The sequence below is a fragment of the Podarcis bocagei genome, assembly GCF_964188305.1.
Source record: "Podarcis bocagei genome assembly, chromosome: Z".
In the NCBI taxonomy this organism is placed as follows: domain Eukaryota; kingdom Metazoa; phylum Chordata; class Lepidosauria; order Squamata; family Lacertidae; genus Podarcis; species Podarcis bocagei.
The window spans coordinates 2,843,070-2,870,879 of NC_138140.1; the positions used below are offsets into that span (position 1 = coordinate 2,843,070).

Genomic DNA, 27,810 nt, shown 5'->3' on the forward strand with positions numbered 1-27,810 from the left:
GCTTTTCTCTGCCCACTTTCTCCTTGCCATGCATATTTTATAAACTCATAGAATCATAGAATCCTAGAGTTGGAATAGACCACAAGGGCCATCGAGTCCAACCCCCTGCCAAGCAGGAAACACCATCAGAGCACTCCTGACATATGGTTGTCAAGCCTCTGCTTAAAGACCTCCAAAAAAGGAGACTCCACCACACTCCTTGGCAGCAAATTCCACTGTAGAACAGCTCTTACTGTCAGGAAGTTCTTCCTAATGTTTAGGTGGAATCTTCTTTCTTGTAGTTTGGATCCATTGCTCCGTGTCCGCTTCTCTGGAGCAGCAGAAAACAACCTTTCTCCCTCCTCTATGTGACATCCTTTTATATATTTGAACATGGCTATCATATCACCCCTTAACCTCCTCTTCTCCAGGCTAAACATGCCCAGCTCCCTTAGCCGTTCCTCATAAGGCATCGTTTCCAGGCCTTTGACTCCTATCATGTCTCTTCTTACTCGCTTTTTTCTAAACTAAAAAGTCTCAAATGCTGCAACCTTTCCTCCTGGGGAGTCGCTACATCCCCTTGACCATTCTGACTGCCCTTTTCTGAACCTTTCCCAACTTTACAATATCCTTTTTGAGGCGAGGACACCAGAACTGTAGTATTTGGATCACTTCCTACTCCACCCTCCACCCTGGCACTTGAGAATCTTTGGCTGGCAATTTAACGGGTGCGCAGAGCACATTGTTGCTACCAATGCCCACAAGAGGGAGCTGCCTAAATGCAGCTTAGCCAGTGGAACAACCCAGATTTTGAACAGAAATCTGGCAAGGCAGGTGCTCCCATGGGCAGGGCACTGGCCCTCACCCACACCCACACCCGCCCCACTCCAAGGCCAGTGTGGCAAAGGAGGAGAACTTGTTTGGCACACGGTTTGCCTGTTGTGCTGCCTCTGCTCTGCTGCGTTGCACAATTGTGCAGGCATGTGTGTAACTAGGGTGCACTTACTGGCTGCTCCCTGTGCGAAAGAACACGGGGATGTAAATGCAGCAATAATTTGGTCGAATCTTTTGCAGCCTTCTAAGGTGGTGGCCACAGCTGCACAACAAGGTTATAAGCTGCTTGAACATTGATTGCATTGGGGGAACCCCCCCCCCACTAGAATAAGGAGAGAGGGAGACACTATCATACTGTGACTCGTTTTATACACCAGGAAGTATAAATGACTCCAGGACACAGCTTCATGACACAGATTTGCCTCTGGGTAAATTAAGATGTTGGATGCCTGGGATTTGCAACATGCTCAGTTACCCAGTTAAATTGAAAATGAAATATGTTCTAAAGAAGCAGGGGGTGGGGCCTTCCGGCGCTCACTGCCATGGTGAAAAGCAGCTCCCACACTCTCATGGTGACGATGGAGGAAGCTGCATTTGGAAATGGCAAGCTGAAGAATCACCACATTGGATTGCACCAAAGGGTCCATTTAAGCCCAGTATACTATTTCCAAGAGAGATCAAGGCAACTCAAAAGCAAAGCATAACAGCAAATTTCCTCCACTGGGGTACTCACAGAAGTAGACTGCCCTGAACTAGGCGGCTCCATTTAGCAAGCAGGGCTTATATAAAGGTAAAGGTACCCCTGCCCGAACGGGCCAGTCTTGACAGACTCTGGGGTTTGTGCGCCCATCTCACATCTATTGGCCGGGGGCCAGCGCTGTCCGGAGACACTTCCGGGTCACGTGGCCAGCGTGACAAAGCTGCATCTGGCGAGCCAGCGCAGCACACGGAACGCCGTTTACCTTCCCGCTGGTAAGCGGTACCTATTTATCTACTTGCACCCGGGGGTGCTTTCGAATTGCTAGGTTGGCAGGCGCTGGGACCGAGCAGCGGGAGCGCACCCCGCCGCGGGGATTCGAACCGCCGACCTTTCGATCGGCAAGCCCTAGGCGCTGAGGCTTTAGCCCACAGCGCCACCCGAGCAAAAGGTAAAAGGTAAAGGACCCCTAGACAGTAAAGTCCAGTCAAAGGCGACTATGGGGTTGTGGCGCTCATCTCACTTTCAGGCCGAGGGAGCAAGTGTTTGCCCACAGACAGCTTTCTGGGTCATGTGGCCAGCAGGACTAAGCCGCTTCTGGTGTAACAGAAACACCGTGACAGAAACCAGAGCGCATGGAAAGGCCGTTTACCTTCCTGCCACAGCAGTACCTATTTATCTACTTGCACTGGCATGCTTTCAAACTGCTAGGTTGGCAGGAGCTGGGACAGAGCAACGGGAGCTCACTCTGTTGCGGGGATTCGAACCGCTGACCTTCCGATCGATCAGCAAGCCCAAGGGGCTGAGTGATTTAGACCACAGATCTGTCTGATCAATCAAGCTGCCATCGTGTCCTGAGCTACTCAGTTTTGCAGGTTAATTCATGGGTGGAGCAATCTTCTACTCAAAGGACAGCTGTAACTACAACCTTGAAGACTGGCACCCCAGGAATGGCAGTGGAACAACTCTTGGGAGCTTCCAGCATGCATTTCAACACCACCAAACTGAATTCCACAATGCTGGAAAAGTGAGCAGGGACTGGGTTTGGGGCAACCTGGTATATCCAAGGCCTTTCTCAATTGTGCAAGAAGGAACCTTTTCTCTTTTTTCCTATTCCTTTGAAAAATGGGAACATAGAAAGCTGCCTTCCACCAAGTCAGACCACTAGTCCACCTAGCTCAGCATTGTCTATGCTGACTGGTAGCAGCTCTCCAGGTTTTAGAAGGGGGCATTTCCTCAGCTCTACCTAGAGGTATGGGACGTGGGTGGCGCTGTGGGTTAAACCACAGAGCCTAGGACTTGCTGATCAGAAGGTTGGCAGTTCGAATCCCCGTGACGGGGTGAGCTCCCGTTGCTCGGTCCCTGCTCCTGCCAACCTAGCAGTTCAAAAGCACGTCAAGTGCAAGTAGATAAATAGGTACCGCTCCGGTGGAAAGGTAAGCGGCGTTTCCATGCGCTGCTCTGGTTTGCCAGAAGCGGCTTAGTCATGCTGGCCACATGTACGCCAGCTCCCTCGGCCAGTAAAGCAAGATGAGCGCTGCAACCCCAGAGTTGGCCACGACTGGACCTAATGGTCAGGGGTCCCTTTACCTTTACCTGGAGGTATTCCACTAGTGAGGTAAGGAGGGTTCTTTCCAGTAAGATCCTGTCTTCATGGCTCTGAACAAAGGGCTGAGTTAAAATAGAAATGTAGAGAGATGTCTTAACCTGGATCAGAGCATCAATCCATATGGCCCAGGATTGTCTACAATGACCAGCAGATGCTCTTGAATATTTCGGACAAGGATTATTTCCCAGCTCTACCTGGAGACCAAGGATTGAACCCATGACATTTTGCACAAGAAGCATGCATTCTACCGTTGAAAATCTAGGAAGGAGAGGGCTTTTTCAAGGGTGGCACCCTGGCTTTGGAACACCCCCTCCCCCACAAAGAGGCAAGACTGGCACAGGTATTGTATGCTTTTCCAGCACTAGCTTAGGACCGCTTTACTTGCCCAGGTGGGCTTTAAAAATCTCACTGCTGCAGCTAGCTGAATACAGTGGTACCTCTGGTAACGAACTTAATTCGTTCCGGAGGTCCATTCTTAACCTGAAACCGTTCTTAACCTGAGGTACCACTTTAGCTAATGGGGCCTCCTGCTGCCGCCGGTGCGCGATTTCTGTTCTCATCCTGAGGTAAAGTTATTAACCCGAGGTACTACTTCCGGGTTAGCGGAGTCTGTAACCCAAAGTGTTTGTAACTCGAGGTATTTGTAACCTGAGATACCACTGTTGTTGTTTAGTCATGTTCAACTCTTCGTGGCCCCATGCACCAGAGCACGCCAGGCACTCCTGTCTTCCACTGCCTCCCGCAGTTTGGTCAAACTCATGCTGGTAGCTTCGAGAACACTGTCCCACCATCTCGTCCTCTGTCATCCCCTTCTCCTTGTGCCCTCCATCTTTCCCAACATCAGGGTCTTTTCCAGGGAGTCTTCTGTTCTCATGAGGTGGCCAAAGTCTTGGACCCTCAGCTTCAGGATCTGTCCTTCCAGTGAGCACTCAGGGCTGATTTCCTTCAGAACGGATAGGTTTGGTCTTCTTGCAGTCCATGAGACTCTCAAGAGTCTCCTCCAGCACCATAATTCAAAAGCATTCATTCTTCGACGATCAGCCTTCTTTATGGTCCAGCTCTCACTTCCATATATCACTACTGGGAAAACCATGGCTTTAACTATACGGACCTTTGTTGGCAAGGTGATGTGTCTGCTTTTTTAGATACCACTGTTATTGTTAATATTTTGTTTTGCCTTGATTGCTTTTTTTAGTAGCAAATCAGTGTGTGTGTGTGTGTGTGTGTGTGTGTGTGTGTGCACAGCCCTGCAACCAGCTCTGGATGAAGGCAGAGGTCTGAAGCTTTTAGAGGCGGTGCGGGGCTATGCAAAGCTGGGATCTGTGAAGAAGGGGGGGGGGGACGTTGGCAGAAAATCAACTCTCCCAAATGCACTTCAGTTCCAAATTTCAGTTTGACTTCTTTTCAGATAACTTTCTGCTTTCAGCCCCACTCTTTCCAAGCTGCTACCAAAGAAACAGGAAAGCCACATAAAGGGGGAGGGAAACTGAGACATTTGGTATTTGAGGAGCAGGTTCCCAAGTCATTTATTGATTCATACAAAGGGAAAAGGCAGACCAATCATGAGTTGCAACAGGCTGGGGCCATAACTCTGCAGATGGGACTTTTAGAAAATCAGTGATGGGTAGGGCAGGAGTGGCACCTTCTGGAAACAGGAATGGGTAACCCACAGCCCCTCCAGGTGTTGGGGACTCCAGCTCCCAAGACCTCAGCCAGCATGGCCAGTGGGCAGGGATGACCTGTAGTCTGCAACATCTGGAAATCACCAGGTTCCCTGTACCTGCTTTAAAAGCCCACCTGGCAAAACCTATCCCACTTTTTAATGTTGTGTTTAACCTGGGGGGGGGGGGTTGGATAAAACCTAGAGACTGAGGCCCAAGCAAGACTTCCCAGGGAATGTGCCCCTACTCACCACCCCCAAGTACTACAAGATAGCTTCTGATAAAGCAAGACAGTGTGATGTCAAGATGCTCAGAAGTCCCTATCCCACCTCACTGACCGCTGCTTGCAAAGGGAGGGGACAACCTTGGCAGCTGTGACATCAAGCCAGGCATCCCTCATCATGTTTGGGTTGGGTCTAAACAAAAGTCACCCCCATGAACACAGGAAGCTGCCTGGTCCAAAGTCCAGCTGAGGGATGTTGGCAATTTTGGTGTCTTCTCAATCGCTAGCTTTTTCTTAAGTTCACTTCTCCACAATCATACATCAGTTTGTGATTTGTTGTTAAATAAGCTCTCACAAAAACACATCAGAATTTTAGTGTGGAATTCACCTTTTACAACACGCTCTCATTTTGTATATTTTCACTAATATACGGTGGTATCTTGGTTCTCAGGTACTTGGTACTCAAACAACTTTGGAACCCAAACACTGCAAACCTGGAAGTAAGTGTTCCGGTTTGCAAACTTCCTTCGGAAGCCAAACATGCTCTGTTTTGAGTGCCACACTTCCGTTTTGAGTGTGACACTGGTGTCTGTCTGTTTTTGCTATTTATTTTGCGTTTTTGTTTTTGCAGCTCTTTTTTGTTCAGCTACTGACTGACTGACTGACTGACTGACTGATTGATTGATTGTGTGACTTCAGTACATTGTTTATTGCTTTCATTTTATGGCTCTAGCTTGTTAGATAACAAAATTCATGTTAAATTGCTGTTTTAGGGGTTGTTTTTAAAAGTATGGAATGGATTAATCCCTTTAGCATTACTTTTTATGTGAAAGCACACCTTGGTTTTGGAACACCTTGGTTTTTGGAATGGACTTCTGGAACGGATTCAGTTTGAGAACCAAGGTACCACTGTGTGTGCATTTATATGCACGCTATGCCCCAGCACTGCAACATTAAGAGAGCTGCGAACTTCATAGGGTGGGTGAGTTTCGGTTTGCAGATTGTTTTGGATAATTAGGTAGGTTTGCCTATAAATGCAAACTGAATTGCTTCTCTCCAGCATAAAATAAATGCAAACTGACAGCTGCTCCTCCAGGGTCTCAAGCAGAGAAGGGTCTTTCCTTCAGATCCTTTTTTAAAAAAACTAGGGATGCCAAGGGTTGATTCCAGGGCCTTTGCTGAGCTACAGCCCATCATACTTTGCACACCTCTTTTTATGCCACACTCCCCATCTTGAACTTCCACTCTTCTCATCACTTGCCCATGGTGACTTGTAAACAGGGAGCCCCCCAAGAAGTCACACCTGTTTCCAGGAACAGTACTGATGCTGCAGGAATAAATGTGAGATGTGCCCTTGGCAGGGACACCTCAAAACGTGGACCATTGCTAGGAAGAAGTGGAACGATGGATGCCAGAGCACTGGTCATGCAGGCTGAAGCAGTGAGGGTGGAGTTCAAAGCCCCATGGAGAGCCACAGGCTCCCCCATGCCTGGCTTAGGGAGAAACAAGGTCTGGCAAGAGGAGAAAGTCTTCTGCTGAAAAATGGGGACTTCTCAGATATGGAAACAAGGACTGTTTTGCTGAAGTTTGACCTCTAGTTGAGTATACTGCTTCCAAGCATAGGACAGCCAGGAGGCTCCATGAGGGGCACAAAGGCTGCATCTCTCACCTGCTGTTTGCCCCACCACCAGCAGCTTATTCAGAGCTACACTGCTTCTGTTTGGCCATCATGGTGAACAGGCAACTCCTGGGCCCACCCCGCTGTTGCAGGAGTTGGGAGGGGGTGGCTTAGAGGTCATCTTGTCAATAATGCCCTATTTGCTGCAATCCCCGAATTGCATGTTGCAAAAGATGGGCTGCAAGGATGGAGGAGCTCCAATGAAGCATAGATCTATTGCGCCCAGCCTCCCATTCCCCACAACTTCCAAGCAGATCCCCATTTCAGGAAGCCCACAAACGGGCATTTGCCTTTCCCAGTGGATGATTTATTTGCACAGAGATCCCACTATCAGCCACCACAGCTCCTAGCTAGCTCCACTTTGACGAATTTTGTCTAATCCCCCAGCGTCATTCTATGGCACCGTGTTCTATGTGTTAATTAAACTTCGCATTGAGAAAAAGTGCTCTCTCTCACTCTCACTGTGTGTGCATGGTTGTCTCTCATTTGGCCTGATCCTGGCACCAGTTAAGAAGCAGAAACAGCCAAGAAGCGACAGCAAGACAGCCAGGGAATGGGGTGGGGGAGGCCTAAGGAACAGATTTTTCTTTTCTTTTTTTGTGCCTATAGTTTTTGTATACAAATAAAAATTCAATAAAATGTTGTGGGGGGAGGGCAGAACAGACCAGAAAAGGGTTTTGGGCTGGCAGTTGCAGTGGACTTGCTGCCTTTTCCATGCACCTTGGGCTCACTGGCTAGAGCTACCTAAAGCCCATTTCTTCAGCAGGCACTGGTCTGGAGAGGTGGGTGGCCTCCCCCCCCCCCCCCCCGCTTGTGTGGTACACCTTGCTTGCTCTGCAAGCAACAGGACCTTGGCAGGACCATCTTTTCTTAAAAGCTGTTCTATAAGAGAGGCTCTGCAGTGGACAGATCCAGGGGCTAGCCAAGCACAAACAGAACCCCCTCTTCCTCTATACAAGTCGCAGATCTGTCCTGAAATGGGTGAGCAGGGCAAGGCACCCCTTTAATATTTTGCCGTGAGGCCCTTTTCCCTCCTGCTCACCGCTGTCCGTTTCAAGATATACAAGTACATTTGCAGCTCAGGTCCCCAGTGCTTCAGCCGGGGGTCTGCTTGCCCACTGTAGATTCCAGCCTCTCTGCAGTGTCTTCCAGCTCCTCCAAGATCTCTGAGAATGACGGGCGCTTGAACGCTTCCACCTGGAAGGAGCAGGAAGGGGTTGCGGGGAGAAGAAGCAAGAGAAAAATCAAGGCCATGAAGAAGAAGAGGAGTTTGGATTTGATATCCCGCTTTATCACTACCCTAAGGAGTCTCAAAGCGGCTAACAATCTCCTTTCCCTTCCTCCCCCACAACAAACACTCTGAGGTGAGTGGGGCTGAGAGACTTCAGAGAGAAATGTGATGAGCCCAAGGTCACCCAGCAGCTGCAGGTGGAGGAGCGGGGAAGCGAACCCGGTTCACCAGATTACGAGTCCACCGCTCTTAACCACTACACCACACTGGCTCTCTTTGGAAGCCAAATGAAACAGAAGGTTGGAAGATTAAAAGAAGATTGGACAGATTCATGGAGGCTGTCGATGGCTGCAGGCTATGATGGCCAGACTCTGCCCCCACAGCCAGAGGCAGTGATGCTTCTGAATAACAGATGATGGACGTGCAGGAGGGAAGAGGGCTCTTCTGCTTAAACCCTGCATAACCCAACCAGGAGTTTCCCACAGGCCTCCCACAGGATGCTGGACCAGATGGGCCGTGGGCCTGATCCAACCAGCTCTCCTTCCTAATTATGGGATTAATCAAGAAGGATTAAACCTCCATCAGGTCCAGCATCCTGCTCCCCATAGGGGCTAACCAGATGCCAGGGACTAAAAGTCCTTTGTTTCTGCCTGTCACCTACTGTCCTGCCCATAACACCGGTCTTGAAAGACCTACATTGGCTCCCAGTACGTTTCCGAGCACAATTCAAAGTGTTGGTGCTGACCTTTAAAGCCCTAAACGGCCTTGGTCCAGTATACCTGAAGGAGCGTCTCCACCTCCATCGTTCAGCCCAGACACTGAGGTCCAGCGCTGAGGACCTTCTGGCAGTTCCCTCGCTGCGAGAAGCCAAGTTACAGGGAACCAGGCAGAGGGCCTTCTCAGTAGTGGCACCCGCCCTGTGGAACGCCCTCCCATCAGATGTCAAGGCAATAAACAACTACCAAACATTTAGAAGCCATCTGAAGGCAGCCCTGTTTAGGGAAGCTTTTAATGTTTACTAGGTTATTGTATTTTAGTGTTCTGTTGGAAGCCGCCCAGAGTGGCTTGGGAAACCCAGCCAGATGGGCAGGGTACAAATAAATAATAATAATAATAATAATAATAATAATAATAATAATAATAATAATAATAATAGTTGTTGTTGTTTTGTTGTTGTTGTTGTTGTTGTTGTTGTTATTATTATTATTATTATTATTATTATTATTATTATTATTATTGACAGCCTCTGAATAGGCTCTATTCTTAGCTACCAAGAATCCTGTTGAGCAGACCTGTCCTCATAAAAAAAGGGGGGGGAGTTACTTCTCCACTTTTGAAGCCATCCAAGCTAATTGGCTATCACGGCAACAATTTTTGTAAGTTAATGATACACTGCATGATGAGGACTTTCTTTTAACTCCTCCCAGTAACTTCCTTACCCTGCAGCAGCTGGCAGCCAGATCCAAGACCTGCTTGGGACATTCGCGGATCATGTCATAGAAGGACGCCACATCCAGACCATAATCCTAGCGGGGAAAATGATAAAAGGATTCATAGGTGACTCAGCTTTTCATCCACTTATCCAGCCCGAGAACAGCAGAGCTTGTGCCACCACAAGTTTGTCCAGAATGCTGCCCCCTCGGTTACACTTGGGCCCCAAGGATTCCACTCCCCTTCCACAAAAGAGGACCCCTTAAAATGAGTGGAGAACACATGTGGCCAGAGGCCCCTGCCTGTTTGGTCAATGTCTCATAAGCCTATTTTGGCATGAAGATTATTCAAATGATATACCGTATTTTTCGCTCTATAAAACGCACTTTTCCCCTCCTAAAAGGTAAGGGGAAATGTGTGTGCATCTTATGGAGTGAATGCAGGTGGGAGGCTCTGTCAGTGCTCCCTTTAAAGAGCCGCGTGGAGCATGTGTGCGGCTCTTTGGGGCTTTTCCCAAGGAGGGAGAAGGGCTGCCCTTTTCCCTCCTCGGGGAAAAGCCCCCAAGAGCCACACACACACTCCGTGCGCTTTTTAACGGGAGCGTGGCTCTTGGGGGAGCCTTAGCCGCATGCAGCCTCTACCGGGCAGGGGATGATGGCTCCGCCTGCCCGGGAGAGGCTGTGTGTGACTAAAGAAGCCAGGAGAGCGAGCGGGATGCATCCTGCTGGCTGTCTTGGCTTATGCCATAGCCGCGTGCAGCGTCTCCCGGCCGGAGAGGCTGCACGCGGCTAAAGAGGAAGCCAGGACAGCGAGCAGGACCCCGCTGGCTGTTCTAGCTTCTGGCTTAGCCACGCGAAGGAGCCCCTGCGGAGGCTTCATGCAGCTATCCCTGGCTTTTGCGGGAGGTGGGGGAAGGGACAGAGCATGCGGCTCTGTCCCTTCCCCCACTTCCCAGAAAAGCCCCCAAGAGCCACGCTCCCATTAAAGAGCACATGGCTCTTGCGGGAGGAAAGCCGGTAGGCTTGCTTTCACTGAAGCCAGGAGGGCTTGCTCTCCTGGCTTCAGGGGTAGCCCTGCAAAGCCTCCTGAGCGAAGATGGAGGAGCGCTCCCTCTTAGCTCAGGATGCTTTGCGTTCCTTTCTTATTTCTTTCTTGTTTTCCTCCCCTAAAAACTAGGTGCATCCAATCGTCCGGTGCAAGAAAATGTTTTAGCACATACCGTATTTTTCGCTCTAACATTTTCTTTTGTATTTGAGAAAGATAATCAAATATTATCTTGCAATTCAAAATAAATTTAGCAGTTTCAAGTTTTGTAATTTTATTTTATTTTTTATTTTATTTTATTTTTGTCTACAAAACATCTGTTTTTGCAAACTGAAGTTAGCAATTTTTTTGGTGGGGAGTGCAAGTAGATAGCCTTGCCTAGGGAACAAAACAGCCTGGCACCTGCACTGATCTTCTGAGAACAAACAGGCAAACAAGGCTTCTTGGTTTCTCCAAATACTTAGTTAGCATAGACTATAGAACCCTTTCCTGTCAAGCAATGTACTTCCCTTAAGCTTTCTTATTTTATCCCAAGTCTTAGTCTGAACATCTTCCAGTTAAAAGTTTCCTCCAAGCAAGGATTCAGTTCACTGAAGTTAACTTCTCCTGCAACATACAAACTCCACCTGCTAACACAGATGGTGCTGTACAAAACCATCACTGTCACTAGGCAGAGTCCGCAATGCATGTGCTTTTAAACAGAGCACAGCATCTTGTGGGCACTGCATGGATGGTACATGATGCAACATGCCAAAGCCTTGGTGTCAGCCAACGTTACTTGAGATGGAATAGCAGATAAAAGCACCATAATGACCTGGGTCCGGGGCAGCACCTCAGGGTCAGCTGGGATTCTCCCTAGTATTTCGCACAGGACAATGCCGAAAGAGAAGACGTCCACCTATAGGAGGGAGCAAGGGGTCAGTGGGAGGAGGCAGTGGGAGATGGTCTCTGGAGGCCCCACAGGCAGTGAGCAGAGGGACCAACAATCCAGCCTTTCACAGAAGTTGGAGGCGACACCATAAAGGGTTGGAAGACAGGAACCCTGAGGTTACTAGTCCACAAACAGAGGTGCCTTGCTAATAAAAGACTGCTTTTAACATTCCTGTGAGACTGGGAGCTTGGAGGAGAGCCAGTGCTGGATAATTAAGTCCTTAATGAGCCTGGTAAAGTTGCCAAGCGCCTTATTTGTCGGGGAGGTTGGCTAAATGCCATCAGGGGAGGTTGGCTAAATGCCATCAGTGGGTGGATCCCCTGAAGTCTTCTGAATAGCTCGGAAATACCTGAAAGCAGGCAGACTTCTCCACCCACCACAGCTAAGGATGATGCCGTCTAGGTTTCTGCATAAAAGCAAACAACATAGACTGTTGTCTGAGTCAGAGATTGATGGCTCATCTGCATTGTTGTTTAATGTGGAGAGGAAGCTTTCTGCACCTCCATCACTTCTCCACTACCCATATGACTCTCTCCTCTTAAATCACTCTCTGCCTACACTTTCCTTTCCTCCAATCTGGATTGTTTCGTGCCCTCGCCTTTTTCAAGTATCGCTGGTATGAGAAAATCCAGATCGATAGAGGAGAATGTGTGGGAAGTGAGTGATTTAAGAGAAGAATGCTGGCGAGACAACATAGAATGAACGGAAGTACAAGAAATTTACTACCCACATTAAACAGTGGTGCAGGTGAGCTTGCACAAGGGGTTTCTGTAAAATGCTTTTTGGTTTTAGTCGTACCTTGGATCCCAAATCCCTTGCGAGATGAACCTTTTGGCTCCTGCAGGAGCTTCCTGCAGCCAATCAGAAGCTGCACTTTGGTTTCTGAACATTTTAGAAGTTGAATGGACTTCCGGAACAGATTCCATTCAGCTTCCGAGGTGCGACTGTATAGTGATCAAGTGTTATATAAATATTGCAAAATAAAATAAATAGACAGGCATGGTACTCAGGGGGTGAGGGGTGGATTCTGTTCAGTTCACATTTTTATGCAAACCTACCCAATTAATACTTCCTGAAACTAACCTAAATACCTACCCAATTAATACTTCCTGAAATTAACCTAAATACAGCTATCCTTGAAATTCACATGTCTCCAAATTTTGCCATGCATTTCTCCAATCCAAGAAAAATGTGTGTGTGTGCGCGCGCTCTCTCTCACTCACACACATACACACAAATACTTGGGGAAAGTGTGTATGAAAATACATATTCATTAAAATGGCATTAAAGGCAAATAATATTAGGGGAAATTGCATATAAATTGGGAAAATGTGCTAAGTTGTCAGCAATTTATTTTGAGGACTTAATAAAAATACAAATAGATCTAAGCTGAACATAAGATTGGAGGAAACAGAGAAACTGAAATTCATAGGCTCATCCATCACTACTAACAAGGCACACTACGCTAGTAAACCAAGGTACCCTGGGGATAAGGGCCACATTGGGTCCCACAAAGAACAGCCCTCAAACTAACGGAGGGGTGGGAAATATGGTACCTTCCGGTCATAAGGTTCCCCTCGCAACATCTCAGGGGCCATCCAGAAAGCCGAGCCCACCAAAGAAAGCTTTCTTTCAGGGTCCTTCGCAGAAAGCTCCGCCACTTCCTTGGCTAGGCCGAAATCCGTCACCAGGGCCTCACGCCCACGTTGCGTCACCCGAATGAGGCAGTTCTGAAACCCATTTCAAGGCACACTTTACAAGGTTGCACATTCTCTCTTCCTGTCCTGCTCTAAGTGGCAACTTTGAACACATACGAGAATCATCGAGTTATAGAGCTGGAAGGGACCCGACGGTCATCTAGCCCAACCCCCTGCAATGCAGGAATCTCAACATGCGTTTCCTCATCCTCAAGCTCTTCACGGCCTAGGACCCTTGTACCTACGGGACTGCCTCTCCTGGTATGCCCCACGGAGAGCCTCAAGGTCCATAAATAGCAACACCCTAGTGGTCCCGGGCCCTAAGGAAGTCAGATTAGCCTCAACCAGAGCCAGGGCCTTTTCAACACTGTCTCCGGCCTGGTGGAACTCCCTGCCTCATGAGACCAGGGCCCGGCAGGATCTGATTTCTTTCCGCAGGGCCTGTAAGACAGAGTTGTTCCGCCTGGCCTTTGGCTTGGAATCAACTTGATTCCCTCCCCCTCTTTCCTTTTCCTTTTTCCTTTTTCCTCCTGTGATGAGGTTGCATTTTAATATTTTAATGTTTCAATATTTTTATGTTGTATTTTAATCTTGTTTTTAAGCTGTATTCATTCAACTTGTTTTTATTATTGCTTGTTAGCCGCCCTGAGCCAGGCCTTGGCTGGGGAGGGCGGGGTATAAATAAAAATTATTATTATTATTGTTGTTTGAAATCATACCGGATCCTGCTTAGCTACGCAAGTGTGCCAGCAGTTTTATTGCTGCACCACTAAGAGGTGTGTGTGAATTCTTATAAGGTAAAGGTAAAGGGACCCCTGACTGTTAGGTCCAGCTGCAGACGACTCTGGGGTTGCGGCGTTCATCTCGTTTTACTGGCCGAGGGAGCCTTCAATCAGAAGGTCGGTGAATTCTTGTACACTCATACCTCATGTTACATTTGCTTCATGATACGTTTTTTCAGGTTGCGTCCCACGGTGACCCGGAAGTACCGGAAAGGGTTACTTCCGGGTTTCGCCGCTCGTGCATGCGCAGAAGCGCAAAATGATGTCACGCGCATGCGCAGAAGCGGTGGATCGCAACCCGTGCGTGCGCAGACGCGCCGCTGCAGGTTGCGCTCTTTTCATGTTGCAAACGGGCATCTGGAACGGATCCCGTTTGCAACCAGAGGTACCACTCTACTAGCCCCAAAAGATGCTACAGATCGGAAGGCACCATAAGAACATAAAAAGAGCCCTGCTAGATTTGGCCAAAGTGGGCCTCTCTAGTCCAGCACCCTCTTCTCGCAGTGGCCACTCAGATGCCTGTGGGAAGGCAGCAAGCAGGAACTGAGTGCAAGAGTGCAAGAGCACGCTCCCACACCATGGTTCCCATCGCCAGATTAGCTTACTGCAGTGGTTTTCAACCATTGTGCTGCAGCACCCTCTGCCACCCTGGCTATTTTCTTCCTTCCCTCCCTCCTCTGATGTCCTCTCATGCATCTGCCTCTCAAAGGTTTGCACAGATGTTTGTTGTAGCAGCCCTGGCTACAAATTCCACGAGCGAGTGGTGCCTCTGGGGCTGGCCAGGAGCTGAGACTGTCTCAGAGTAAGCAAGCAAGCAGGTGGTTGAGGGAGCCCACCTAGTCAGTCCATCAGCCCTTGCTGTTGGGAATGGACAGATAAGTCCCAGGCCCCTGGCGGGCAGTGTGAGGCTGGGGGGCAGCTCAGAGACCAGGGACAGCAGCAGCTGATGCCCGGAGGACTCTGAAGGAGAGGGGAGAGGAGGCTGAGGGAACACTCCACAAGGGAGGCTGTTCGAAAAAGGGTGAGAGGCTGCCAGCTCTGCAGGCAAGGGGGGACGTAACTGGGGTCCTGAGCCCCACAGGGGTGCCGCAGAAGGAATGGAGTTGGTCAAGGTAGCTGTGGACTAAAAAAAGTTGAAAAACACTGGCTTACTGGATCAGGCCTGTTGCCCTTAGAGTAGACAACTAGTTCCTCGGTCTCCCCTTATGCCTATGACACCCTGATAAACAGACACAGACCCATTTTATTCCCCACCACAGCTGGGTGCTATCGCTAGGAGTGAGGCAGAAATTCAGTGCAATCTTCATTTTAATATAAACCTACCAGACCTACATCTCCCCAAACAACATATGAACAGAAATGCAACTGTGCTTCAAAATTTGCCCTTCTCCAAATATTTGGCTATTCTCCAACTAAAAAAACGAGTAAAAAAAATTATGATTTTGGGGAAAGTGTCACCGGTGTTTGCTCCGTCAAGGTGGTTCCCCTTGGGCAACTGTGGATATGAGCTAACTTGGCTTCTAAGCAAGAGGTGGAATGCAAGGGAGCTGTAGCTGTGGTGAGATAATGAACCCAGCTCACAAACACATACAACGGGATTGATGGAGCATCTAGCGACTTCGCTATTTTATAATTTTATTGAAGTGTTGTATTTATTCATTGTACTTCTATACGTACTGTATATTTCTTTCTCTATTAATCTGTTCACTGCTTTGGAAGCCTTTGGGCCAAAAAGAAGGATAGAAACAAACTTATGGTAACAAATGCATATATTAGCGTAAACAACACATGAAATTTGGGGAAATTGCTTGCAAAAGTGTGTGTGTGCAGCCAAAGTGAGGACCTTCTCGTGAGAATTTTTTAAACACACAAATTAAGACCGTGGAGGAAATTAGAAAGAGAAAGAGGTGGATTTGTTCATCCCTCGTTGACACCGCTTTTGTAGGAGGAGCCTTCCTAGATCAACACACGTGTACACACATTGCTTCCCACAATTATCAGCAGGATACCTCTAAGAAATCCACACGTAGGACATGAAGCTCTCCAAAGAACTGCATCCTGTTGTCCCTCCCCCCGCCCCCCAATTGCAGCTGTTAGAGGTAGACTTGACTTCAACATGGAAGTTCCATTAATTTAATAGTCACTGATAGACCTTCTTATTCAATAATTTGCCTGACCGCTTTTTAATCATAGCTATTGCTGCATCACTGTGCAAACAAGTACACTCTTCCCTCTTCCAGGAATCTCCTGCCCACTTGTTTCCCTTGGGGTGACCCCAAACTCCAATCTCACACGAACCTCTACCCGCACCGCCAACCGCTCTGCAAATTTGGAGGCTTCTGGAAAAGGCCCAAGAAATGCAGAGGCCAAAATCCCATTAAGCGATGATGCCATTAACCAGCAGATAATCTACCTCTCCTCTAAGTAGATTGGCAATGACCTCACTGTTCAAGCTTGGAGAGCATTGCCTCCCAGAGGCAGGCAGCAAAAAAGATGCGTCTCTCCCCTACTCAGCCAGTTTTCTCTAGGTTCATGTGGAAGATTTCCTGCAAGGGCTCTTTGTTAATGTGTGTTGAATTTGTAAGCCACTCTGAGGTTACTTTGTTCTTTTTAACAATCAAGCTGCGTATAAATCTTATGAAATGAATACAAAAATTAAAATAATTTGCAAAATCTCTGAAGAGCATAAAGAACTGCCTTTACTTAGAGACCAAAGGCTCGTCTAATCAGGAAGGGCCAGAAGTTCAGTAGCCGGTCATCTGCTTTGCATGCAGAAGGTCTCAGATTCAATGCCTAGGTTCTCCAGGCAGGGCTGGGAAAGATTCCCTCTCTGAAATCCTGCTGCCAGTTGGTATAGACCATGGGTAGGTGCTGTGGGTTAAACCACAGAGCCTAAGACTTGCCAATCAGGAGGTCAGCAGTTCGAATCCCCGCAACAGGGTGAGCTCCCGTTGCTCGGTCCCTGCTCCTGCCAACCTAGCAGTTCGAAAGCACATCAAAGTGCAAGTAGATAAATAGGTACCGCTCCGGCGGGAAGGTAAACGGCGTTTCCGTGCGCTGCTCTGGTTCGCCAGAAGTTGCTTAGTCATGCTGGCCACATGACCTGTACGCTGGCTCCCTCGGCCAACAAAGCGAGATGAGCGCCGCAACCCCAGAGTCAACCACGACTGGACCTAATGGTCAGGGGTCCCTTTACCTTTAGGCAAACTAAGGCCCGGGGGCTGGATCTGGCCCAATCGGCTTCTAAATCCGGCCTGCGGACGGTCCAGGAATCAGCTTTTTTTTACATGAGTAGAATGTGTCCTTTTATTTAGAATGCCTCTCTGGGTTGTTTGTGGGGCCTGCCTGGTGTTTTCACATGATTATGAATGTGTGCTTTTATTTAAAATGCATCATGGTTATTTGTGGGACATAGGAATTCGTTCATTTTTTTCTTCAAAATATAGTCCGGCCCCCCACAACGTCTGAGGGACAGTGGACCGGCCCCCTGCTGAAAAAGGTTGCTGACCCCTGGTATAGACAGTACTCCTAATGCAAGAACTTGTGGACACCCAACGAAGCTGAACGTTGGAAGGTTCAGGACAGATAAAACAAAGTCCTTCTTCACGCAGCGCAGTGTTGAACTATGGAACACCCTCCCTCCCACAGAGGCGGCTTTAAAAGAGGACTGGGCAAATAAATGGAGGTTGAGGCTATTAGGGGCTCCTGGCCACAGTGGCTATGCTCTAGCTCCATGGTCACGGGTAGCAATGCTTCCCAGTTTCTGGGAAACACAGAAAAGGCAGAGTGCTCTGGGGTCCTCAAGTCCTGCTTGCTGGTTTTCCACAGGTTGGCCACTGTGAGAACAGGGTGCTGGACTAGACGGGTCATGGGCCTGATCCAGCAGAGCTTTTCTTCTATCCTTGGTACTGAGCTAGATGGGTGAATGTCCTGATTTGGAGTAAGCTCCCAGTTTAGCATCCTGTTTTCCGCAGTGGCCAACCAAATGCCCTGGCAAGTCCACAAGCAGGACGTAAAGACCACAACCCTCCCTTGCTATCGCTGCCCAGCAACCAGTAGAGCTTAGTCCGTTAGGGTGCAAGAGGCACTGCCAACCCCCACCTGCCTGCTCTGGTTCTGACAACCTGCTTGTCTTCTGCCCTAACAGAGCCAGTGGGCACCAACCATCACAGCCAGCAACTGGTCCTAAAGAGGTAGACTGCCCCTGCCCAGGGAGGATCTCCAGTTAGCTTACCTTGGAGTTGAGATCCCGGTGGTAGATGTTCTTGGAGTGCAAATAGACCATCCCCCGGGTGATGTCTGAAGCCAGGTCCACTTTCTCCTTCCAGCTGAGAGAGACGTCTTTGCAGGCCAGCAGCTCTTCCAGGCACCCGCCATTCACATACTACCGGTAGAGGATTGAAGAGGGACACCCATTATCATTTCCATAAGAAGCTAGAAGGGACACTGGTCCCAGCACCAGCCAAACAGAGCAGGCTGTTCACGGACCAAGGTTAAATTGCCACCAACAGCAACCCGTGCCTGGAGTGTTCCTCTTCAGTTTGCCTGCAAGGGTTCCCATGGCAGACCACTCCACTAGTCCAAAAAGGAAACAAATCCTCGCACACAGAAAGCTAGTAAATCAGAAATGCTCTACTTGCTAGTTTTCTATGTGCAGGGATTTGTTGTTTGCTGGTGCTCTAGTGGAAGCTTCCATCACATTAGTCCTAAAAGAACGAGATGACTCTTGAGTGGGAATGACAGTATTATCTGGAGCCCACCACGGAAAGAATAAGTGGATCCCTCAGCCAGCACTCACTGGAAAGGGTTCAAGTCTTGAGGGCTGCCTAACATTCAGTACCATCATGGGGAAACAATTTGTTATGTTATGGTTACTGCTTGTATAGTTATAGGCATAATAACAGTAAAGAGGAATCACTTGGGGAATTGTTCCTTACCTCCAGAATGGGATACAGCTTCTCACCCTTCACACAGATCCCCAGATACCTTTATTAGGGAATATAATGTACAAAAATCATAGTCATGGACATGCCTTGGACCTGGTGTTCACCTCTAGTGACGTGGGTGATCTGACACTTAGTAAAAGCGAAACGAAAGAAGTGCCATGGTCAGATCACTTCCTAGTGCAACTGGACTTCTCCGCGACCCTTCCCCTCTGCAGGGAGGTGGGACCGATTCAGATGGTCCGCCCCCGCCACTTAATGGATCCAAATGGTTTCCAGAGAGCGGTAGGGGATGCTTTATCCCATGTTGATGGCCTTTCAGCTGATTCCCTGGTGGCCTACTGGAATGAGGAGTCAACCAGTGCTATCTACTGTTTGGCTCCGAAGTGCCCTCTCAGATTGAATGGAGCCCGGACAGCCATGTGGTTTTCCCTGGAGCTGAGGGTGATGAGACAATCACTGAGATGGCTAGAGCGCCAGTGACTCATTCTGAATCAGACCGGACATGGGTTAGAGCAGTGTTTCCCAACCTTTTTTGGGCAAAGGCACACTTGTTTGATGAAAAAAATCTCGAGGCACACCACCATTACAGCCCCGTGACGTCAGCGCGCAGCGTCACGCCGGGAGGGACGCACGAAAGTGTAAGTTTCAATTTTTTCCCCTCCCCCTTGCCGGGGAACCTCCAAGCTTTGGGGGTGGGGGGGAGGAGGCAGCAAAGCGAGGCAGGAAGGAGAGCGCGGCTTGGCTGGGTGAGCTTTGGCAGGGGCAGGGAATGAGAGCCGCGAGGCGGGCGCTGTGGACGGAGGCGCTGCCCGCCGAGCTCGCAGGCAGCCAGGCAGGCAGACGGCGAGAGCCCTGCGCTGGGCGGCCTCTCCTCGCCGCCGCCGCCCCGCCTCTCGCCGCCCGACTCGCCCGCCTCCCTCCAGGCAACATCTCGCGGCACACTAGTGTGCCGCGGAACAGTGGTTGGGAAACACTGGGTTAGAGCTCAAAGTCGAGCCTACCAAGTGGCGATAGCAGCGGCAAAGAGGACCTTCTTCACTGCCTCTACTGCATCTGCAGAAAACAACAGCAGGACACTCTTTCAGGTGATTTGCAATTTAACGGAACCACCTGTGTTATCTGGGCCTGGTAAGGACTCCAAGATCTCCTGCAACGATTTTGCAAAGTTTTTGCAGATAAAGTCGCTCAGATCCGGAAAGAGGTAGACTCCACCATGGGAGCAGGGCCAGGGCGGGAGAGTGCTAGAGTCCTGTCTGGTTAAGTTGCATGGGATCAATTCTAATCTGTTACCTCCAAGGATGTGGACAGGCTGCTTGGATGAGTAAAACCAACCACTTGTCTCCTTGATCTTTGCCCATCCTGGCTCATAAAAGTGAGCTGGGAAGGGCTAGGCGATGGGCTCTGTGGAGTGGTGAATGCTTTCTTCTGTGAGGGAGCCTTCCCAGACCCACTGAAAGAGGTGGTCATTAAATAGCTTCTTAAATAAACATATTTGGACGCGGCCAATATGGCCAACTATCACCCAGTCTCAAATGTTCCACTCTTGGACAAGGTGATTAAGCAGGTGGTTGCTGAACAACTCCAGGCACGCCTGAAAGAAGTGGACCATTTGGATCCCTTCCAGTCGGGATTCAGGCCTCATCATGGGACTGAAACTGCCTTGGTCTCACTGGTTGATGATCTCCTGCAGGCTAGGGACAAAGGTGAAAGCTGTTTTCTAGTTCTGCTGGATCGCTCAGCGGCCTTTAATACCACCGACCATGACATCCTTCTGGACCACCTAGAGGAGCTGGAAGCACTTTTATACAGTGATTCCGCTTTTTCCTCCTGGATTGTGTCCAGAAAGTGGTGGGGGGGGATGAGTGTTCAGACCCCTGGGCTCTCACTTGTGGGGTCTCTCAGGGTTCCATCCTCTCCCCCATGCTTTTTAACATCTATATGAAGCCGCTGGGATAGATCATCAGGGGGTTTGGACTGGGTGTTCATCAGTATGTGGATGATACACAGCTCTACCTCTCTTTCAAATCAGAATCAGTGAAGGCAGTGTAGGTCCTGTGTGAGTGACTGGAGGCAGTCGGAGGATGGATGGGGTGTAACAGATTGAGGTTGAATCCAGAAGTACTGTTTGGGGGGTACAGGGGGCGAGCAGGTATGGGGGACTCCCTGGTTCTGAATGGGGCAACTGTGCCCCTGAAGGACCAGGTGCACAGCCTGGGAGTCATTTTGGACTCACAGCTACTCATAGAGGTGCAGGTCAATTCTGTGTCCAGGGCAGCTGTTTATCAGCTCCATCTGGTACGCAGGCTGAGACCCACCTGCCCGTGGACTGTCTCGCCAGAGTGGTGCATGCTCTGGTTATCTCCTGCTTGGGCTACTGCCATGCACTCTACATGGAGCTACCTTTGAAGGTGACCCGGAAACTACAACTAATCCAGAATGCGGCAGCCAGACTGGTGACTGGGAGTGGCCACCAACACCATATAACACCTGTTCTAAAGAATCTGCATTGGCTCCCAGTGCATTTCTGAGCACAATTCGAAGTGTTAGTGTTGATCATTAAAGCCCTAAATGGCCTTGGCCCAGTATACCTGAAGGAGTATCTCCACCACCATCGTTCAACCGGACACTGAGGTCCAGCTCTGAGGGCTTTCTGGCAGTTCCCTCACTGCGCTTTCATCAGATGTCAAGGAAATACACACATATCTGACTTTTAGAAGACATTTGAAGGCAGCCCTGTTTAGGGAAGTTTTTAATGTTTGAAGTTTTATTCTGTTTTCAGTGTTCTGTTGGAAGCCGCCTAGAGTAGCTGGGGAAACCTAGCCAGATGGGCAGGGTACAAATAATAAAATTATTATTATTACATCATGACATTTCCCTTTTTGTTGTCTAGCACGAGGTCATTTAAACCAAGAACAAGAATGATGATACTTCAATTGGGAGAAAGCCACACTCGCAGAGCTCAGGCGATGCTGGATTTCGGCATCAGTGTTGGCCCTTGTAGGAAGATAACTGCCCAGGTAGAAGTGATTGACATTTTCCAACATTACATCATTGAGTTGGATTTGTGGTGCTCCCAGAAGGATTATTTTGTACTTGCTGGTGCAGCACTTTGGTTTTTTGAATGTTGAGTGATAGGCCAAGCTTTTTGTAAGCTTCTGCAAAGATATTTAGGATGGTTTGGAGGTCATCCTCTGAGCGCACGCACACTAAGTTGTCAGCTGCATACTGAAGCTCTATGACAAAAGTTACGGTAACCTTACTCTTTGCTTTCAGCCTGAGGCAGCTAGAGGTTGCTCAGGGAAGAACCAACATCCTGGAAGCAGCAAGGGAGAAAAAAGGAAGCCAAAGGGGAACAGGTGGCCGAAGCATCGCTCCCACTCTTTCTAGACCACGGCCATGGGAAACAAGCACAGAAGGTAGTGTGAGGCATGCTTCTTGGGGCCTGGATCTGCCGCCCCTCCCAGTTGTCTCCAGCCTGCCGCCTGAGGCGACTGCCTCACCGAGGCGAGTGGGGGAGCCACCCCTGGTCACCTGCCACCCAGAGACCCACCTGACAATGTTGGGATGGGAGAGCTTCTGCAGCAAGCTAATCTCGCGTACGATCCCCTCCTGGTCTGCGTCATTCTTGTAGATCTTCACCACCATTGCTTTGCCTCCAGGGCTTTGGACAACCTGTGAGTTTTGGGAAGATTCAGAACAGGTAAAAGAAAGTACTTATTCATGCAGACTGCAGGGCATAGTCAAAGTATGGAACTCCTTCCCACTGGAGTCAGTGATGGCCACCAACTTGAATGACTTTAAAAAAGGGGGAGACGGGGTCATGAAAGACAGGGAAGTCAATGGCTACTACCCAAAGTGGCTGTGCTCCACAGTGGGAGGCAACAATGCTTTTGAATACTAGTTCTGCATTTAATACTATTCTTCCGCATAGATTGGTGCCCAAACTATTAGACCTGGGACTTTTGTGAAGGTGGTTATTAGATTTTCTATCAAACCATTCCCAACGGGTCAGGATGGGCTCCCTTCCTTCTGGGCAGCCCTGAAGAGCAAACAAAATTTAAAACCACCATACTAGGATCTCCTTGGTATAATGTCACATCACCTTGATGGCTCCTTTAAAACCCTGGCACTTGGAGGTGAACCTAAATTAAGCTGGTACATGTTGGATCATTCTGATCAAGCTATCAGAGGCCCTTTGTTGACACTTTCCCCTCCCTATCGTAGTCGTGATTTGCTCAGTAAGATGGAAACAGCTTAAACAAAGTTTGGGAGAGCACACAGGTTTAAGGTACCAAAGCACACACAGAGGACATGACGTAGAAGCTAAGGTTAACAAAATCATAGAATTATAGAACTCGAAGGGAACCCCAAGGGTCATCTAGTCCAACCCTGACAATGCAGGGATCACAACTAAAGAATACCTGACAGATGGCCATCCAAACTCCACTTAAAAGCCTACCAAGGCATAAGAGTCTCCACCTTCCAAGGCAGGCCATTCCACAATCAAACAGCTCTTATCATCAAAAAGTTCTTCCAAATGTTTAGTTGGAATCTTTCTTGCAATTTGAATCCATTGCTTTGGATTCTCCCCTCTGGCACAACAGAAAACAAGCATGCTCCATCTTCCATGGGTGTCTGAAGATGGCTATTCTGTCAGTTCTCAGTCTCCTCTTCTCCAGGCTAAACATTCCCAGTTCCTTCAACTGTCAATAATAATAATAATAATAATTATTATTATTATTATTTATTTATTTATTTATTTATTTATTTATTTATACCCCGCCCATCTGGCTGGGTTTCCCCAGCCACTCTGGGCGGCTTCCAACAAAGTATTAAAATATAGTAGTCTGTTAAACATTAAAAGCTTCCCTAAAGAGGGCTGCCTTCAAATGTCTTCTAAAAGTTTGGTAGTTGTTCTTCTCTTTGACATCTGGTGGGAGGGTGTTCCACAGGGCAGGTGCCACTACCGAGAAGGCCCTCTGCCTGGTTCCCTGTAGCTTTGCTTCTCGCAGTGAGGGAACCGCCAGAAGGCCCTCAGTGCTGGACCTCAGTGTCTGGGCAGAAAGATGGGGGTGGAGACGCTCCTTCAGGTATACTGGACCAAGTCCGTTTAGGGCTTTAAAGGTCAGCACCAACACTTTGCACCAACCTCATAAGGCTTGGTTTCCAGACCCTCAATCATCTTGGTCACCCTCCTCTCCACACTTTCCAGCTCCTCAATATCCTTCTTAAACTGGACGCAGGACTCCAGGTGAGGTTTGACCAAGGCAGAAGGGAGTAGTGCTATCACATCCCTTTATCTGGACACTTTAAACAGATTAAAGGCTACAAATGACACCTGCCAAAGAGGCTGCCACATCACTGCACTTCTCCCACAGCGAATTTATAAACAGCCACCCCTCGCACGTGGCACCCATGGGATGTGAATTTTCCAGCTGGGGCAGTGAGGAGGTGCTCTGGTTAATTGGAAGAGACCTTCATACACAAGGCCTGCTGAAATCCAGCAAAAACACTTCCAGGTGGGGGCTTCTATACATATATTTTCTTTATAGTATTATATGGAATTTTATTAAGATGCACAATCCAGCATAAAACAAAACCATACCAGCAGAAAACTAGTAAGAAATATTGAAGCAGAGACAAAAAGAGGGGATGGGGACTTCAGCGATACATTCCAGACTTTTTCTATAATATAAATTAGAACCAAGACTATAAAAACAAAAACACCACTGACATGGATACGCCTTATTTTCTAGAAAGACAGACTTCATTTCCAGTGAACCTTAGTTTGTGAGGCTCTGCACATATTCATTTTTTCCTGTATTATCCACAGCGATTCATAGGCTGGGGTGAATGGTTCTGTTTTACATTATTTAACATTTTAAAAACCTAACTAAAGAAAGAAAATTGTCCTTGCATTTTTTTTACCTCTAGAGGATCTCATGTTTACATATTGATTTTTCTAGTGGGCCTGATTCCTTTATCTTCAGCAGGTAATATCTGCTGCAGCTAAATTTTCATTTGTCTTTTAGTGCCAGAGCTGCAATTTCAGAAAGTGGGAGTGTTGGATTAAATCAACTAAAGCTTTATTTATTGGCCGAGAGTAATTCTATACTCAGTGCAGCTGTGTGCTAAGGGTACAGTAATGTGAATTCTGAGGCATTACTGGGCTAGGGAAAGAAAACAAAAACAAAAAAATGTTAAAAGCATATCTTTCTTTCCAATAATTAGTGCCAGACTTTGTGAGGTCCTCTTACTGAAACTGACATATGCAAATTTCAGATTCATCCAAAGCCACACTTTAAAAGGGTTCCTTGTTGATTTGTGAAGGCCTTTTAATTAACTAATAGCCCTGCTTAGCATTTCTATCGCAGGTCTGGCCTTTATCGCATCCCACATCCCTCTTTGTGCACTACCTTGGCTGTTCCACATTCCCTGCTTCAAAACAAGATTGATGGGGGCAGCTCAGCTGTTCAGCTCCATAAAACAGTCACTATGCCGCCTCTAATGGACGCAAAATTGTGGAGTGACCTTTGCAAACAGGCAATGCAGGAAATCTTCACTCGGCTCCATACGCCTCTTCCTAATAAAATATGTTTTGCTGAGGACAGTGCTGCCATTTGCTAATGTCCACCATGCCTTGCCTCCTCTTAATCACTTTCAAGGCATGTCTAATCTAGACCACCAGTTCAGGGTATTTGGCACCCACAATCGGAAGCCTTCCGGATTCTCTCACCCACCATCTGCTTCTCTCTGTGCTCAGTGGAATATCAGTGCTCCCACACTGGGCTACCCTGAGTCGGAAGTCATCAGGAATTCAATCAATTTGGCATTAAGATTCAGGAAAGAAAAGGTTACAGTGGAAGCTGTTGCCTCACTCCACAGGTAACCCCACCAACTGGCCTGCCCCGTCCCCAGAGCACGGATACTGCCTGCTTTGGGTGCCCTCCAGCTTTTGGACCCATTAGAAGCTTTTACACTTACCTGGGAGAAGGGCCTAGAGCTGAAAATAGATGACTCGTAAGTGGAATGCAATATGGGTATCCAAGCCCTATAAATCAATCTCAGCTTAGAGAAGGGAATGTTTTCCCTTTACAATTTTGCACTGCTAGCCCCAGAATAGTGAGAAATGGTTTAACTAGCCACCCTATTTGTTTAACAAAAGGGTGAAAGACTTGTAATAGTTATCTGAAACTAAGCATCCCTAGGTATCTGAAGAAGTGTGCATGCACACGAAAGCTCATACCAATAACAAACTTAGTTGGTTTCTAAGGTGCTACTGGAAGGAATTTTTTTATTTTGTTTCGACTACAGCAGACCAACATGGCTACCTTCCTGTAACTAGACGTCCCTGTCTGCTATCTGCCTTCAAATCACCTCACCATTATACAAATACTGAGGAGTTGAATACCCTGCGCATAGCCACTTAATTTGCATGTGTTAATCATTTAGGTCAAATATGAGTGAACTCAGGGACAGGGAGGTGCTATGGTCTAAAACCACTGAGCCTTTTGGGCTTGCCAATCATAAGGTCAGAGGTTCAAACCCCCGCAACAGAGTGAGCTCCCATTGCTTGGTCCCTGCTCCTGCCAACCTAGCAGTTCGAAAGCATGCCAAAAAGTACAAGTAGATAAATAGGTACCGCTCCGGGGGGGGAGGCAAATGGCATTTCCGTGTGCTGCTCTGGTTTCGCCAGAAGCGGCTTAGTCATGCTGGCCACATGACCCGGAAGCTGTACGCCGGCTCCCTAGGCCAATAAAGCAAAATGAGTGCTGCAACCCCAGAGTCGTTCACGACTGGACTTTAACTGTTAGGGGTCTTTTACCTTTACCTTTTTACGGGTGAACTCAGGATGCCCAAATGCCTTTCAGCAGGCAGTCGGAATCTGGCTTGTTCCAGGGTCACCAAAGCTCATCATGGGGAGGGGGGGTGTCTCATGCCACATTAGAGCTATGTCAATCTTATACTTATGCCATGATCTAAAGATATAAACCGTATCATAAGCTCAGATTCACACACACCTCCTCACAACTTGTGGGGAAATATATATATATAATATTTACCCATCCACAAATATAATCAATCTATCAAATAGAATTCATACGATATCTCCTTGGAATTCTGTATATTAGGGAGCAGCAGTTTGCATCTTCAAGATCTTCAGGTTTTCCCCTGGAACATCTGGGTGTAAAAGACCAGCCAGCCTTAAAATAGAGAGCTGCAGGCTCCAGGCAATTGCAAGGAATTGGCAAACATCTTAAAGAGACTTAGTTTGCTTTGTAACTGAGTAAACAACTATCAAAAACCTCTCATTTGCTTTGGCTATTAACCAGCGCGGCAGCACTGTGGCTCAGCAGTTGTTTTTGGTGAAGAATAAAAGGGATTTACACACTCACAGCTCTCAGAGGAAGAGGCAGCCAGCTCAAAACAAGGCTGACGCTTTAACCAGGCTGGCGGAATAGCGGGGTCAGTGGCATATTGCACCAAGTATTCGGCATTTAAAGACCTGCTATAACCACCTGGCAAGTGTCTACGTACTGTGCTCGGATGAGGGCTTTATGAGCAGAAACTGGGGGAGGTGGTGCAACAACATAAACAGAAGTGACATTAATGTCCGACCTCCACCACACATGCTCTGCCGTGGATAGTTGAAGCCTTGGTACTCAATGATACCATTATTTGGCCGTGTCCTTGGTCAATGACATCTTACTATAAATTCAATAAAGCATTCGGAAACACAACACAACCACCTCACCTCCGCCACAAACTCACTGGGAGGCTGGAGGGAAATTCCTGTCCTTTTTACTTTAGACCAGCTTCAGGCTGATCTACGAGGGCAGGGCTATTGTGAAGGTATTATCTTAGTGAGTATTGGACAAAGATGAGATATTTAGATGAGGAGGAGTCAGGAAATACACCCAAGGAATCCCCGCCAGTGAGCAATTTGCAAAGAAAAGGCCCAGTGATTACAAATGTGAGTACTTTATGTACGAAGACGGAAATAATCAAACATCTGGATTATTCCACTAGCATTAGTGATATAATATAAGTCAGGGGTGGACAACTC

At 48.1% G+C, this 27,810-nt stretch overlaps 1 protein-coding gene across 4 annotated transcripts in view; it reads right to left on the reverse strand.

Annotated features, from left to right (window-relative positions):
• Positions 1–4,613: 4,613 nt before the first annotated feature.
• The window catches only part of LOC308579051 (dual specificity testis-specific protein kinase 2-like), a 37,714-nt gene continuing 14,517 nt past the window's right edge, over positions 4,614–27,810 (reverse strand). For all 4 annotated transcript variants that reach the window (XM_081179838.1, XM_081179837.1, XM_081179836.1 and 1 more), the window contains exons 3-9: positions 22,294–22,415; positions 18,735–18,783; positions 18,032–18,181; positions 12,875–13,048; positions 11,202–11,285; positions 9,352–9,438; positions 4,614–7,878 (exon numbers count right to left, since the gene is read on the reverse strand). In XM_081179838.1, coding sequence (XP_081035964.1) covers positions 7,777–7,878; positions 9,352–9,438; positions 11,202–11,285; positions 12,875–13,048; positions 18,032–18,181; positions 18,735–18,783; positions 22,294–22,415 — 768 coding nt within the window. In that variant the 3' untranslated portion in view covers positions 4,614–7,776. The remainder of the gene's footprint in view (positions 7,879–9,351; positions 9,439–11,201; positions 11,286–12,874; positions 13,049–18,031; positions 18,182–18,734; positions 18,784–22,293; positions 22,416–27,810) is intronic.